The sequence below is a fragment of the Pteropus alecto genome, unplaced genomic scaffold (genome assembly GCF_000325575.1).
Source record: "Pteropus alecto unplaced genomic scaffold, ASM32557v1 scaffold56, whole genome shotgun sequence".
NCBI lineage: Eukaryota > Metazoa > Chordata > Mammalia > Chiroptera > Pteropodidae > Pteropus > Pteropus alecto.
The window spans coordinates 176,257-187,538 of NW_006438871.1; the positions used below are offsets into that span (position 1 = coordinate 176,257).

The window sequence follows — 11,282 nt, forward strand, 5'->3', positions numbered from 1 at the left end:
GCGGTCGGTCCAAGCCCCCTGCCCGCAGCATCTTCCGGAAGCGCAGTTAGGGGCGGCTCTCCGCTTGGCTGCACCTCGTTCCCCTGCTCCGGGGTCCATGACCGCCACGGCCACACTGGTTCCCTCCGAGCTCCTTCTGCCCACAGGCCAGTCATCTTGCCAGCGCGAGCCCCTCTCCCTGCAATGGCATTTTTAGTTGCTCACACGCCCCTTCACCGTCCCTCTCCCTCCACCTGAATGACAACTGCAAGAGAACGGGGCCTGGAACATAGTAGGTGCTCCATAAAGATTTATTGAGAAAAAGTCTGGTGGGGCTTCCGGACTCCTGCCCATTTGTCCTTGGGGCCCCAGCCCCTCTGTCATGGGTGGAGTGGAGGACAGAGGTTCCCAGGCCTCTTCCTGCACCAGCCCCCAGGTAATTAGCAGGCACCACCTCAGTCGGGCAGATGCCTGAGCAGATGGTGCTGGCTATGCCCAAGTGACAAGTCTCCCGTGGTGTCACCTCCTGCCATAAACCCCTCCCCCATCAGCCAGAGCCCAGCCTTGGAGCCTCTAGGCAGCTGGAGAGGTGGGGGCGGGCAGGAGCGAAATGCACGGATGGCTACGTGGGCTGCCCCCAAACAGCCTGCTGAGGCCCAGGCCAGCCCCAGCCTCTGGTCGGAGGAGTCTGTACCTACATGCTCCCCGCCCACCGGCAAGTCCTATCTGTCCCATAGCTGGACCGCTCTGAGACGAGCCTCCTCCACTGCCTTCATCTCCCCGTCTCTGGCCTGGACCTCTCTGACAGCCCCACCCCGTTTCCCTGTCCCTAATCTACCTGGTCTATTTATTCTCCACTCAGCTCTAATTATAACCCCCCCAACACACACACACACACACACAGACACACACACAGACACACACACAGACACACACACACAGACACACACACACACACATACACACAGATCAAAATCCTCCATGGTTCTCCATGCCTCTGAGTCCAGTCCTGGCGCCCACCCACCCTGTGACTTAGTCCCAGCCCCATTCCTTGCCACGCCCTGCACCCCCTCCTCACCCTCCTCCAGCCCAAGCACGGTTGAGTCCCCAGATCTGTGCATGAGCTGTGCCCCGCTCGGGGTCTGTGGGCTCCACAGTTAGGTGTGAGCAATCTGCAAGAGGCAGGAGACGAGCCATTGCAGCCATGCTACCTCCTACCTGCATGGGACAGGGTCCTCGGAGCTAGCCCCTCTGCAGCCCCCAGCCCAGGGTGTGGGATTCCCCGCCTGGCACCCCAGAGCACCCTGCGTTCTCTGACTCATGCTCTGCAGCTCCTGCTACGCCACACAGCAGGAGCTGTGTGCCCGAGGCGCAGGAGGCAAGGCGAGGCTCCGAGGGCCGCTGTAGGGACAGGGGCAAGGGCACAGCGGGGGATCGGCCCAGCCGGGCAGGGGCATGGCATGGAGCCCAGCAGGGGTTTTCCTGTGCCTGTCTGAGGCCAGGCTCGGTGGCAGTGGGGGACCGGCTGCGGCTGCCTGTCTGGGAACAGTGGGACAAAGCCTCGCGGCATTCTTGTGGGGGCAGTGGGCTTTGGCAAGACTGATTCAATTTCTTTGCTGTCAGGAGAATGGAATTTCGTGGTGACTCCTTGAGGTCTGAAAACCATAGCAAGGGGTGGCCGTCCTAGCCGCCCACGCCCCCTCCCCAGGCTCAGCTCTAGCCTGAGGTGCTCCCCTCCCCTCCCCTCCCCCTAAGCCCAAAGGATCCCTCCAGGGCCAAATAGCCTGGGAGTGGGTGGGGGGGAGGTGCTGGACTCAGGACAGGAAATGGGGAGGCGGGAGGGCTGACCAGGTTGCCAGAAAGCTCCTTGAGGCCTTGGGACCCTCAGGAAGGGGGCTGGGAGTGTCCAGCCACGGCATGTGGACACAGCCCAGGGGCTGGGGGCCCCTGGAGCCAGACTGTGTGCTTTCCAATCTCAGACGGGCCACTTCACAGCTTTAAGAACTTGGACCTAGGATAGTCGACCTCTGAGCCTCAGGTTCCCCACCCATCACATGAGGATGATGTACCATCCATTTTATAAGATGGTCATGGGCAGACAAGCAAGGAGCCTGCCCCCACCCCCGGTCAGGGCCATGGGACCGTGTGCCTCCCGGGGCGCTGACCTCTGCTCGGCAGGGCCCCTCCACAGCCCCAGCATGGGGCTCCTGGCAGCCGGGTGGCCAAATGGCTCAAGACCTGCCTGTTGAAGTCGGGTGGAGGGGTGTCTAAGGAAAGGGGCCCACATGCCCAGTGAGGCCCATGGGGCCCTGCTCTGCCACCCATCAGGGTCGGAGGTGGTGTGTCCGAATCTGAGCCCAGGCTCACTTTCCTGGCCGGAGCGCAGCCTGGGGCCTCAGCAGACGGTGTCAGTCCCATGGGGTCCTGGGCGCCTTGGAGCTGGCCTCCCCTGGGTCGTCTCTTTTCTGGGAAGATCCAGGAGACATAATGAGTGACCCATTAACTCGCAGGAAGTCATCCGAGGCCGTCCTGGTTAGTGTCCCAGGAAAAGCCTTCTCCAACCCAGCAGCAGAGCCCGTCGGGGGAAGCACTGTCCCCAACTCCACTGCGAGGTGGTGGCAGCGAGGTGGAGCTGGGCGGCGGGGCCCCATCTGACTCACGGACATGGGGGGTCCCTGCCCTCAAGGCTGTTGTGAGGGCATCCGAGGGGAACGGCCAGCCTCAGGGCCTCCTGGATGCCAGGGTGCTTGCAGGCTTCCTAGGGACAGTGAGTGGCATGGCTGTGGTGGCCTCCTGAGGGCTCCAGCTCAGCAACTTTGGGACCAAGAGGCACTGCTGTCAGGGGGGAGGTGATGGGGAAGGGCTGGCTTAGGAGCCCGGTGCGGGGTAGGGGAGGCACAGCTGGCGGCGGCAGCTGACTGACATTACTGCAGCGAGCTGGAGGCTGCCCCCCAGGAGAAGAACCGACAGCCCGCAGTTGTGAGTAGAGCCCCCAGCCCAGCCCAGTCTCGTTTGCCTGCCTGCTCTGCCCGGAACCCCTCACTCCTGCCCGCTTTGTGTGGTCTTGGGTCAGTTCCCTTTTCCCTGTGGGACTCAGGATTTTACTTGACTCTGGAATGGGGACGTGGCTGGCGTCTGCCCTGCCCTGCCCGCCCCAGGCTGGCTGGGGGCAGGTGTTCTCTGCAGGTGTGGAGCACCAATGAGCACTGGTGGCCTGGCCCTTTTCCCCGAACCCTGTGGCCCGATGTGGTCAGAGTAGCCAGGCCTATTTGGCCTAGGTGGCTGAGTGAGGCTGCAGGGGTCACACTTCAAGGCCAGCCGAGGCCTAGCACCTGTTTCAGGAAGTTCTCCACAACCCCTGTGGTACCCACCCGCTGCCTCCAGCCTGGCACTGACCACAGGCTGCCTGTTTCCTCACCTGCATCCCCAACGTGCCAGACCTCCGTGAGGTCAGGGGCCACGTCTCGCTCTTCATCAGGGCCTGGCACAGAGTAGGTGCCCAGTAAGTGCTGGTTGACCTGATGAGTAAGGGGATGGATGGATGGATGGATGGATAGATGGATGGATGGATGGGTGGGTGGATGGATGGATGAGTGGGTGAGACAGAGGGGCTTGAAGGGTGGACGGATGTACGGACGGACGAATGGGTGGGTGGATGGATGGATGGATGAATGGTTAAGTGGATGGATGGACAGAGGGGCTTGAAAGATGGACGGCTGTACGGACGGACGAATGGGTGGGTGGATGGATGTGGACATGTGGACATACAGAGGCTCGAGTGAGTGCTGCCTCCTGCTGTCCGCTAGGCACCCAGCGCGGTTCTCAGGGGAAGGAGCTTGGCAAGGCGGCCCATAGCGCTCTGAGCTGGCACCAGGTGGGGCCTGAGGGCGGGGCTGTGGCGTATGCCAGGGGCCGATGCTGCGGAAGGTGTCAGCGATGACATGCTGTGCGCGTGCCCTGCGTTTCCAAACACCGCCTCAAGAAGGCCTTGAAAGCTCTCGCTCAAATGGCGAGTCTTGCAGTTTGGACTTGGAGGAGAGGAGGCGTGCCCTTGACCCCACAGCAAGCTGAGGGGGCTGTCTCTCGGCCTTGGGGCCAGGGTTTGTACACACCAGGAGGGTGGCAGGCCTAGGCCTGGCAGCTGCATCCTGGCTGCTCCACGCGGGACTGTCCGGGCCGGCGCTGGACTGTGCTAATCCAATTTGCAGCCCCCAGGAGCTGAGCCTGGGCCATCAGAACCCATTACTGATGTCCTGCGGAGGCCAGACACCCACTGGGGAGACACCAGAGCCACTCTACCCCAGCGGGCCTTTGTCTTGTCAAGAATGGCTAGCTTGTGCTGCAGCCAAGGGTGGGCAGGACAGGCAGGGGTGGGGTGTGGCTGTGCTGGTGCCTGCCAGGCCCCAGGCACGACCCCTGCCCCGGTCATGACCTGGTGCCCATGTCAATGGAACCAGACCCCGGGACCAGCGGAAGGAGGGCCTCCAGACTGGGTGGAGGTAGCAGGGGTCAGAATCTTGGCTCAGAGGGGACCCCACTAACTACGTGACCTGGGCCCATCTCTGCACCTCTCTGACCTCGGGCCCTCCTGAGGTGTGGAGGCTGTGTGCCTAGGAGTGGCAATCACATCCACGAAGAGAGGAGCCACCGCCATGGGGCCTGTCCACCCACTTGCCTACCTGTCTGCCTTCTGCCCAGGACCCTGCCCGCCCATCCGCATCCCCGTGCGCTTCCCTGAAGCCCGGCTCTGCCCGGCCCACAGGGCGTTCAGGGGGTGACTCAGATCAGCCCGGCCCCAAGGAGCTCTTTGTCTAGAGGGGAAAGTTTGTCAGGCAGCCAAGTGTCCCCCAGACAGACAGAGGGTGGTAGGGGCTGGGTGATGGGTCACGGCCAAGTGTGCCTGGGGTCTGGTGACAGAATCCACTGTATGCCAGGGTGGGGAATAGGGGGCTTCAGGAGAGGCTTCCAGGGAGAGCTCAGAGGCGTGCGCAGGCAGGTTGGGGCAGGGCGTGGGGGGCAGAGGGGTGGGCCCTGGGGGTGTCTGGAGAGGTCACGGCTGTGGGGAGAGGCGTGGTGGGAGATGAGGCTGTACAGGTGACCAGGAGCCCGGGGTTTGGGCTCAGGGTCAGGCTTAGGGGGCCATGGGGAGCCACAGAGGTTGGTGAGCAGGAGGGATGTGGTCCTGGCCGCTCTGTGGTCCAGCCAGGCAAAAAGAGCCAACCCTGAGCTTCTCGCGTGTCTGTCTGTCCCTCCCCGCCTGTGTCCTGTGTCCTGCAGCCAGGGAGGAGGAAGCAGGGACGGGGCTGAGGCCGAGGCAGCCTCTGCACCCCCCTTCCCTCCCTTGGGAGGCCAACAGTAGGGCTTAGTCTGGGGAGGGTTTTCGGAGGAGGGCAGGGCCAGGTTGCTCAGGGGTGGGCGGGCCCTGGTGGGGAGGGGTGGGGAGGCAGGGGCACTGGACAGAGACTGGGCGGAGGCCAGCAAGCAGAGGAGGACCAGGCCCCAGAAGCTCTGCCCATCTTTGCAGTTGTGGTTTTGTTGTGTACATGCATCTCAGGGACGAGCCCGGGGGTCCAAACCCCGCTGTTAGGGGCCCAGGGGTTGTTTGGCAATGCTCAGAGACACTTTTGGCCGTCACGCCTGGGGGTCAGCTCATTTGGCTGGTAGAGAGATTTCGCTAAATGTCTTACTATGTACAAGACGGGCCCCAAACCAAGACTTTCCCAGACCACGATGTCAGGGGGCTGAGGGGCACACTCGGAGGCGGCTCTCCTGCCTTGCCTGGGGTCCGTAGCAGGTAGGCGTGTGCTGCCAGGGAGGCCCCAGGAGCAGCTGCCCCCCCTTCCTGCGGGAGGTGACATGAGGTTAGAGGATGTAGCAGGCAGGGCCGCTGGGACAGTTCGCCTGCAGGGAGCGGAAGGATTGCACAGGGGCTTCCGGGGGTGGCCTTGGCCGGGTCAGTGGGGGCTGGGGCAGGGCCAGGCTGCCTGGACTGTGGTCCAGGGCTTGGCGAGTGCAGGGATGGCGGAGCTGGTCCCCCTCTGGGCCCTGCCACCCCACAGCCTCCAGGTGGTTCCAGCCTCAGGAGGGTTGGATGGGGAGGAGGCAGGGAGGGGCCCCCTTGAACGCTGTTTGCTCAGCCAAGGTTTAATCTCCAAAACAGGAAGGCTCATGTTGACAGAAGCAGCAGCCGGAATTGCCACTGCGCCTGCCAGGTTAAGTCTCCAGCCCCCACTCCTGTCCCCATGCTGGGGGCCTCCCCAGAGACCCAGCCCTCAAGTAGAATACTCCCACCCCCCACAGCCCCTAGGCTGTGCCACTTGATGCCGACCAGGGCCCGCAGAAAGGGCCCCGCGGCCAGCTCTGCCAGCTGCAGGGGGATTGGAGCGGGGGTGGGGGCGGAGGGTGGCAGGGAGGACAGGAAAGTGGAGGGAATTGGGGGCTCAGGGCTCGAGGTCACAGGCTTAGCAGGGTGTGTCTCCTGGTCTCACTTTGCAGATGAGGAAGCTGAGGAGCAGAGACAGAAGCGAGCTGGCCGGGTCCCACCGTGGCAGGATGAGGGTGGTCGGCCCAGCCCCCGCCCCCTTCCCCGGTTCTGAAACTCCCTCTGACGAGCAGAGAAGCCCCAGACGCCTGCCGGGCACCCCTCCCCAGCACACTCGGGTCGGGGAGGGCCTGGCTCAGGGCTCGGCGCTGGGGAGACCGTGAAGGTTTGCCGAGCCATCCGCTGACGTCAGGTCTCCCCACTGCCAGAGGAAGCCGCAGGACCTGGCCGGGTGGGCACACGGATGTCACCGGCAGAGCCTAGAGGCCTTTCTCCTCCCAAGCAGCTGACTGGCCAGGACCGAGGTTCCGGGGCAGGGCTGAGGAGGCCTTCCACCCCCGGGAGTCCCCGCACCTCTCCGAGCCAGCTTCCCTGGTGTCTGCTTGGGGGTGGGGGTGGGGGGTGTCCAGAAAGTGCTGGACAATGGCGGCAGCCAAATGGAGCTGAGTTTGCTGGACACGAGTTTGCCAAGAGCTAGAAGGGCCCTTACAATGTTAAGTCCCCTTTCGCAGGGGGGAGGATGGAGGCCACCGAGGGCGAGCCCCTCCCGCATGTCTCTCGCACCCCAGGAAATCCTGCAGCCCTGTGGGACCCTGGCTCCGGCCCCCGCCTCCCACAGGTCTGCCAGAGGCAGAGGCAGGGAGGTGATGGTAGATGGCCTCGGGACACAGGTCGGAGTCACTGCTCCAGAAGGAGCTCCTGGCCAGGCCTGGCTCTCCCTGGCCACCCCAGCCAGCACACCAAGCAGGGACTGGACATTCCCAGGCCAATGGTGGCCGGTGGCTGCTCCAGGAGGGGAGGGATCAGGTAGGCCGGACCCCATACCCCCGCCTGCAGCATGGCCTATGGGCACCTCTCTGGGTGTGGGGAGAGAGGGTCCCCAGTCTTGGCTCTGCCCCCAGCTCCACCTGAGGATCTTAGGCAGGCCGTATGTCTCTCGAGGCACCGGCTGCCCACACTCGAGGCCCCCTTGGGGCTCCGAGGCCAGGCCCTGCCCCCGCAGGGCTGGACCCTGGCAGATCTTCAGGCCTGGGGCATCCTCAGGGGCTGCCCTGTCTCCACCTGCTATTCCTGTCACTCTACCCCAGTGGCTCAGTTTCCCTTGTCATCTACGCCGGTGGGGGGGGACCTGGGTGGACATAGTCCCCCTTGAGGCGAGGGTGGAGGTGGATCGGGTGTCCCAGGCGGGGCCCTCTGTGGCTGGGGCGGGGGCCATGGCTTTCAGGTCCTCAATAGCCCACGGTTGGGTTCCGTCCCAGGGGAAGCCCCTGCGGTGTGGCCATTGTGATGGGCGTGGGAACGGAGGCATCCTGGCCAGACAGGGATGCGCCTCGCTGCCCACAGGGGCCCCGCCAGGCCGGAGCCGAGGTGGGAGCACGCGAGGCGCATGTACACACACGCACACACGCGCGCACACACACACGCACACACACGCACACGCACGCACATGCACACACATGCACACTCACATGTGCATACATGCGCACATGCACACGCTCACATGCTCGCACACGTGCACACTCGTGCACACTCACACGCGTACACACATGCATGCACACCGGCCGATGCGGGGGCTTGGCGCTTGGGGAAACTTGGCGCCCACGTGCCAGCAGGACGTGTAGGCGCCAGGTCCTCAGACCCCTGTGGGCACCTTGCCAGCCACCCGGTGCCACGGCTCGGGGAGAGTCACTCGTCCTTCACAGCGAGGTGAGCGGAGTGTGGCTGGATTTCAGGAGTTTATCCCTGGTCGCTGCACACGCGTGCGTGGCAGCCCTGACACTGCCCCCCGGCCGGCCCCCCTCTTCGAAACTTCCTTCGGCCTCTCCTGCCCCTCTCTGCAGTGTCCTCCCCCAACCCCCTGCTCGGGTGGCAAGGCGTGCCCTCGGCTGACAAGCCGCAGGCCGGTCCCTGTGGCGATGACAAGGGAGCGGGCTGATTTCAGGTCCTCGCGGCAAGGCGCCGTGGGGGAATGAGTCGGGCTGTTGGAGGAGAGGGGACGAGATGTCTCAGCTTCCCTGGGCCTGAAAATGCCCACGTTTGTCTCTATCACCCTCCCCAGCTGGGGTTCCAAGGAACTACTCTGTGAGGCCGCCGTGCCCAGCGTGGCAGAGAGAGGCCCGGACACACGTGTGTGTAGACGTGTATGTGACTTCGCACGTGTGGATGAGCCCGCGTGGGCACTGGATGAGTAAGGGCACGGCAGCCGCAGGTCTGCACGTGTGAGCCGGTGGGAGGGGGGCTGTGTGCAGAGGACACGTGTGTCCATGTGTACGCACGCCCGGAGCCGGCCCCGCAGCCCTCACGGGCGCCCTCCGTCCTGCAGAGCTGCGAATTCGGAAGGGGGAGGTGGGTCAGGCTGGCCTCAGCCTCATCCCCCAGGGAGGTGGCCAGGCCGAGGTGGGAGGCTGAGGCCAGGCCAGAGCGCGGGGCGGGGCTGTGCCAGGGTTGGTGCTTCCTGTCCGGCCAGTGGTGGCAACATCGGACGGAAGGTTGGCCCCCATCAGGAAGGCACTGCCCAGAGCAGGGGGGCTTCTGGAGGCCGAGTCCGCTTTCCCCAAGTTCATCCTGAGCCTCCGCTGCTCCCCTACGGCCCCAGCTGCCTCCCTTCCCGGAGTGAGTTGAGTGGAGAGTCTCCCTCCTCCTGCTCATGGCCAGAGCGGGCACGGACGCGGCTCTGTCCCCTGCACCTGCCTGGCTGAATCCCTGCTGCCTTGTGTCCCCAGTAGACCCTGAGACGGGCAGGGCTTGGTCAGGGACACACACCCAGCCCAAAGGTGCAGCTGGACCCAGGAGGCCCGGCTCCCCATCAGGGCACTCACGGTGTGGCAGCCCCAGCCCTCCCTGGACTATGACTCCAGAATGTGCCTCTGGCTGTTCAGTTGCTCTGTCCCCCTGAGCTTGACTTTGGACTGGGTGCGTCCTCCCAGGGCCAGGCCTGGTGGCTCCTCCAGACACAGAAAGAGAGGCCGAAGGTGAAGGACGGCCCGTACCGAGGCCGTCAACAGGTGGGTATTGGGCTGTCAGAGCACCGGGGATCACGTGGGCCAGTCCTGAGCAGCCACCAAAGCCTCTCCTTCCTGTAGCTGGAAGCATCATGGAGATGCTAGGTTCCCTGCTGGACCCTGGGGATAGAACATGAGACAGACCCAGCCCTGCCCACTGAAGCGCACACTCGCCCCGGGGGCCAGGAGACGGTGTCAGCAAACAGATCGAGCTCCGCGAGGGGCAGCACGAGAAGAGACGGGGCCAGGCTGAGCCCAGGAGGGAACCACTTTGCGAGGAAATGGATGAAGTGACACCTGGGCCAAGGCCCAGAGGGTGTCACAAAGTACACGGGGACGTCATCCAGCATGGCGCTGGGGTCGACCGGGCCCCCTCGCGCCCCCCGCCCCTTCACGGAGCCCCTCTGCAGTGCCGTCTGCAAGCGAGCGGGAGCTGGTCAGGCTGCAGACAACTCAGCAGGAGTCGAAGACCCCGTCGGGCGTCTGGGGTGTCTGTGGGAGGTGTCGGGGGGAGGCTTGCCCCCCGCCAGGCTCCTCTCCCAGGCCCTCGCCCCTCCCTCGCCCGCCAGGTTCTGGGACAGGAGCCTTCCCCGAGGCCCTTTCCCCCATATCAGTGTCCTAGGGCTGCTGCAGCAAACGACCCTGACCTTGGCTTAAGACAGCAGATGTCTGTCGCCTGGAAGTCTGGGGTCGAGGTGTCTGTGGGGTCGGCTGCCCTCTGAGGCTCAGAGGGAGGTTCTGCTTTCAGCTTCTCTCCCAGCTTCCAGTGGCCCCGACCATCCTTGCTGTTCCTGGGCTCGTGGATGCGTCTCGATCTTGGCCTTCATCGTCACCTGGCTGTCTTCCCTCTGCGTTCATGTGTCCTCTCCCGTTCTCAGAGGACACTGGTCACTGGATTCAGAGCCCATGCTAAATCCAGGATAATCCCATCTCAAGACCCTCCAGTCAATTACATCTGCAAAGGCCTTTTCTCTAAATAAGGCCCCCTTTCCACATTCTGGGGGCTAGGACTTGACCTAACTTCTGTGGCCACCATTCAACCTGGTGTACTCCCAAATGCCAGGGATCGGGGAGGTCACGTCTCCCCTCACTACCAAACCAGCGTCCCTGCTTTCACCACAGCAGACTCGGGGCCCAATGGGACCCCGGACACGTGCATGTCGGGATGGCAGACGTGGGGTGGTAACAGAGAGCGGGCAGCGCCAAGCCTGCCCACCAAGAGCGCGGCCTGTGGTTGCCACGCCCACGTGGAACGAATGGACAGACAGGGACCCGGCGCCAAGCACCTGCCCCACACAGGGCTAGGGGGGCACACGGCCAATGGGTGCACGGCTGGGGGGCGCACGCAGACGGGTCTGTAACACGCAGCGCCTTGCCAGGCCCCTCGCCAGCAGGACATCCCTCTCTCAGCCCTCAGGTCTGGGCACGAGCACCGGGCAGGTGGCCACCAGGCCCAGGGCCAGCAAGACGCGGCACTGGGCCCGCGCGATTGCCCCACCGTCAGAAGGCGCCTTCCGCCCCGCCGTTGCTTCTGCCAAGACGCGGCTCAGCCGAGCTCCAGCGGCCTCACGATCCGTGCAAGCCTGACTCCAAGCTCGCTGCCAAGGTAGGGGGCCAGCGCTGCGGCGGGGTCTGCTGGCTTCCCTGGCCCCGAGCACCCGCCCTGCAGCTGCAGACCTGGGAGCTCTGCTGTGCCCCCGAGAGCCTGCTCGGAGTCCCAGCCCCCCACGTGGGAAGTGGGGTGACGGTCCTGCACGTCC

At 64.4% G+C, this 11,282-nt stretch overlaps 1 protein-coding gene across 5 annotated transcripts; it reads left to right on the forward strand.

Annotated features, from left to right (window-relative positions):
* The first annotated feature begins 2,458 nt into the window (after positions 1-2,458).
* Positions 2,459-10,833, forward strand: LOC112483035. Of its 5 annotated transcripts, none has more exons than XM_025049579.1 (3): positions 2,459-2,958; positions 6,140-6,191; positions 6,475-10,833. In XM_025049579.1, exon 3 carries the CDS (start codon positions 6,958-6,960, stop codon positions 8,140-8,142), a length of 1,185 nt encoding a protein of 394 aa, XP_024905347.1. In that variant the 5' UTR covers positions 2,459-2,958; positions 6,140-6,191; positions 6,475-6,957; the 3' UTR covers positions 8,143-10,833. The 5 variants fall into 5 exon arrangements, 3 of the variants coding, with proteins under 3 accessions (XP_024905347.1, XP_024905348.1, XP_024905346.1); XM_025049580.1 differs by having other exon boundaries at positions 6,730-10,833; XM_025049578.1 differs by having other exon boundaries at positions 6,140-10,833.
* Positions 10,834-11,282: the final 449 nt, after the last annotated feature.

Coding starts and splice junctions, on each gene's coding strand:
- LOC112483035 (XM_025049578.1), top strand. CDS start 6,958: ATGGAGCTGAGTTTGCTGGACACGAGTTTGCCAAGAGCTAGAAGGGCC.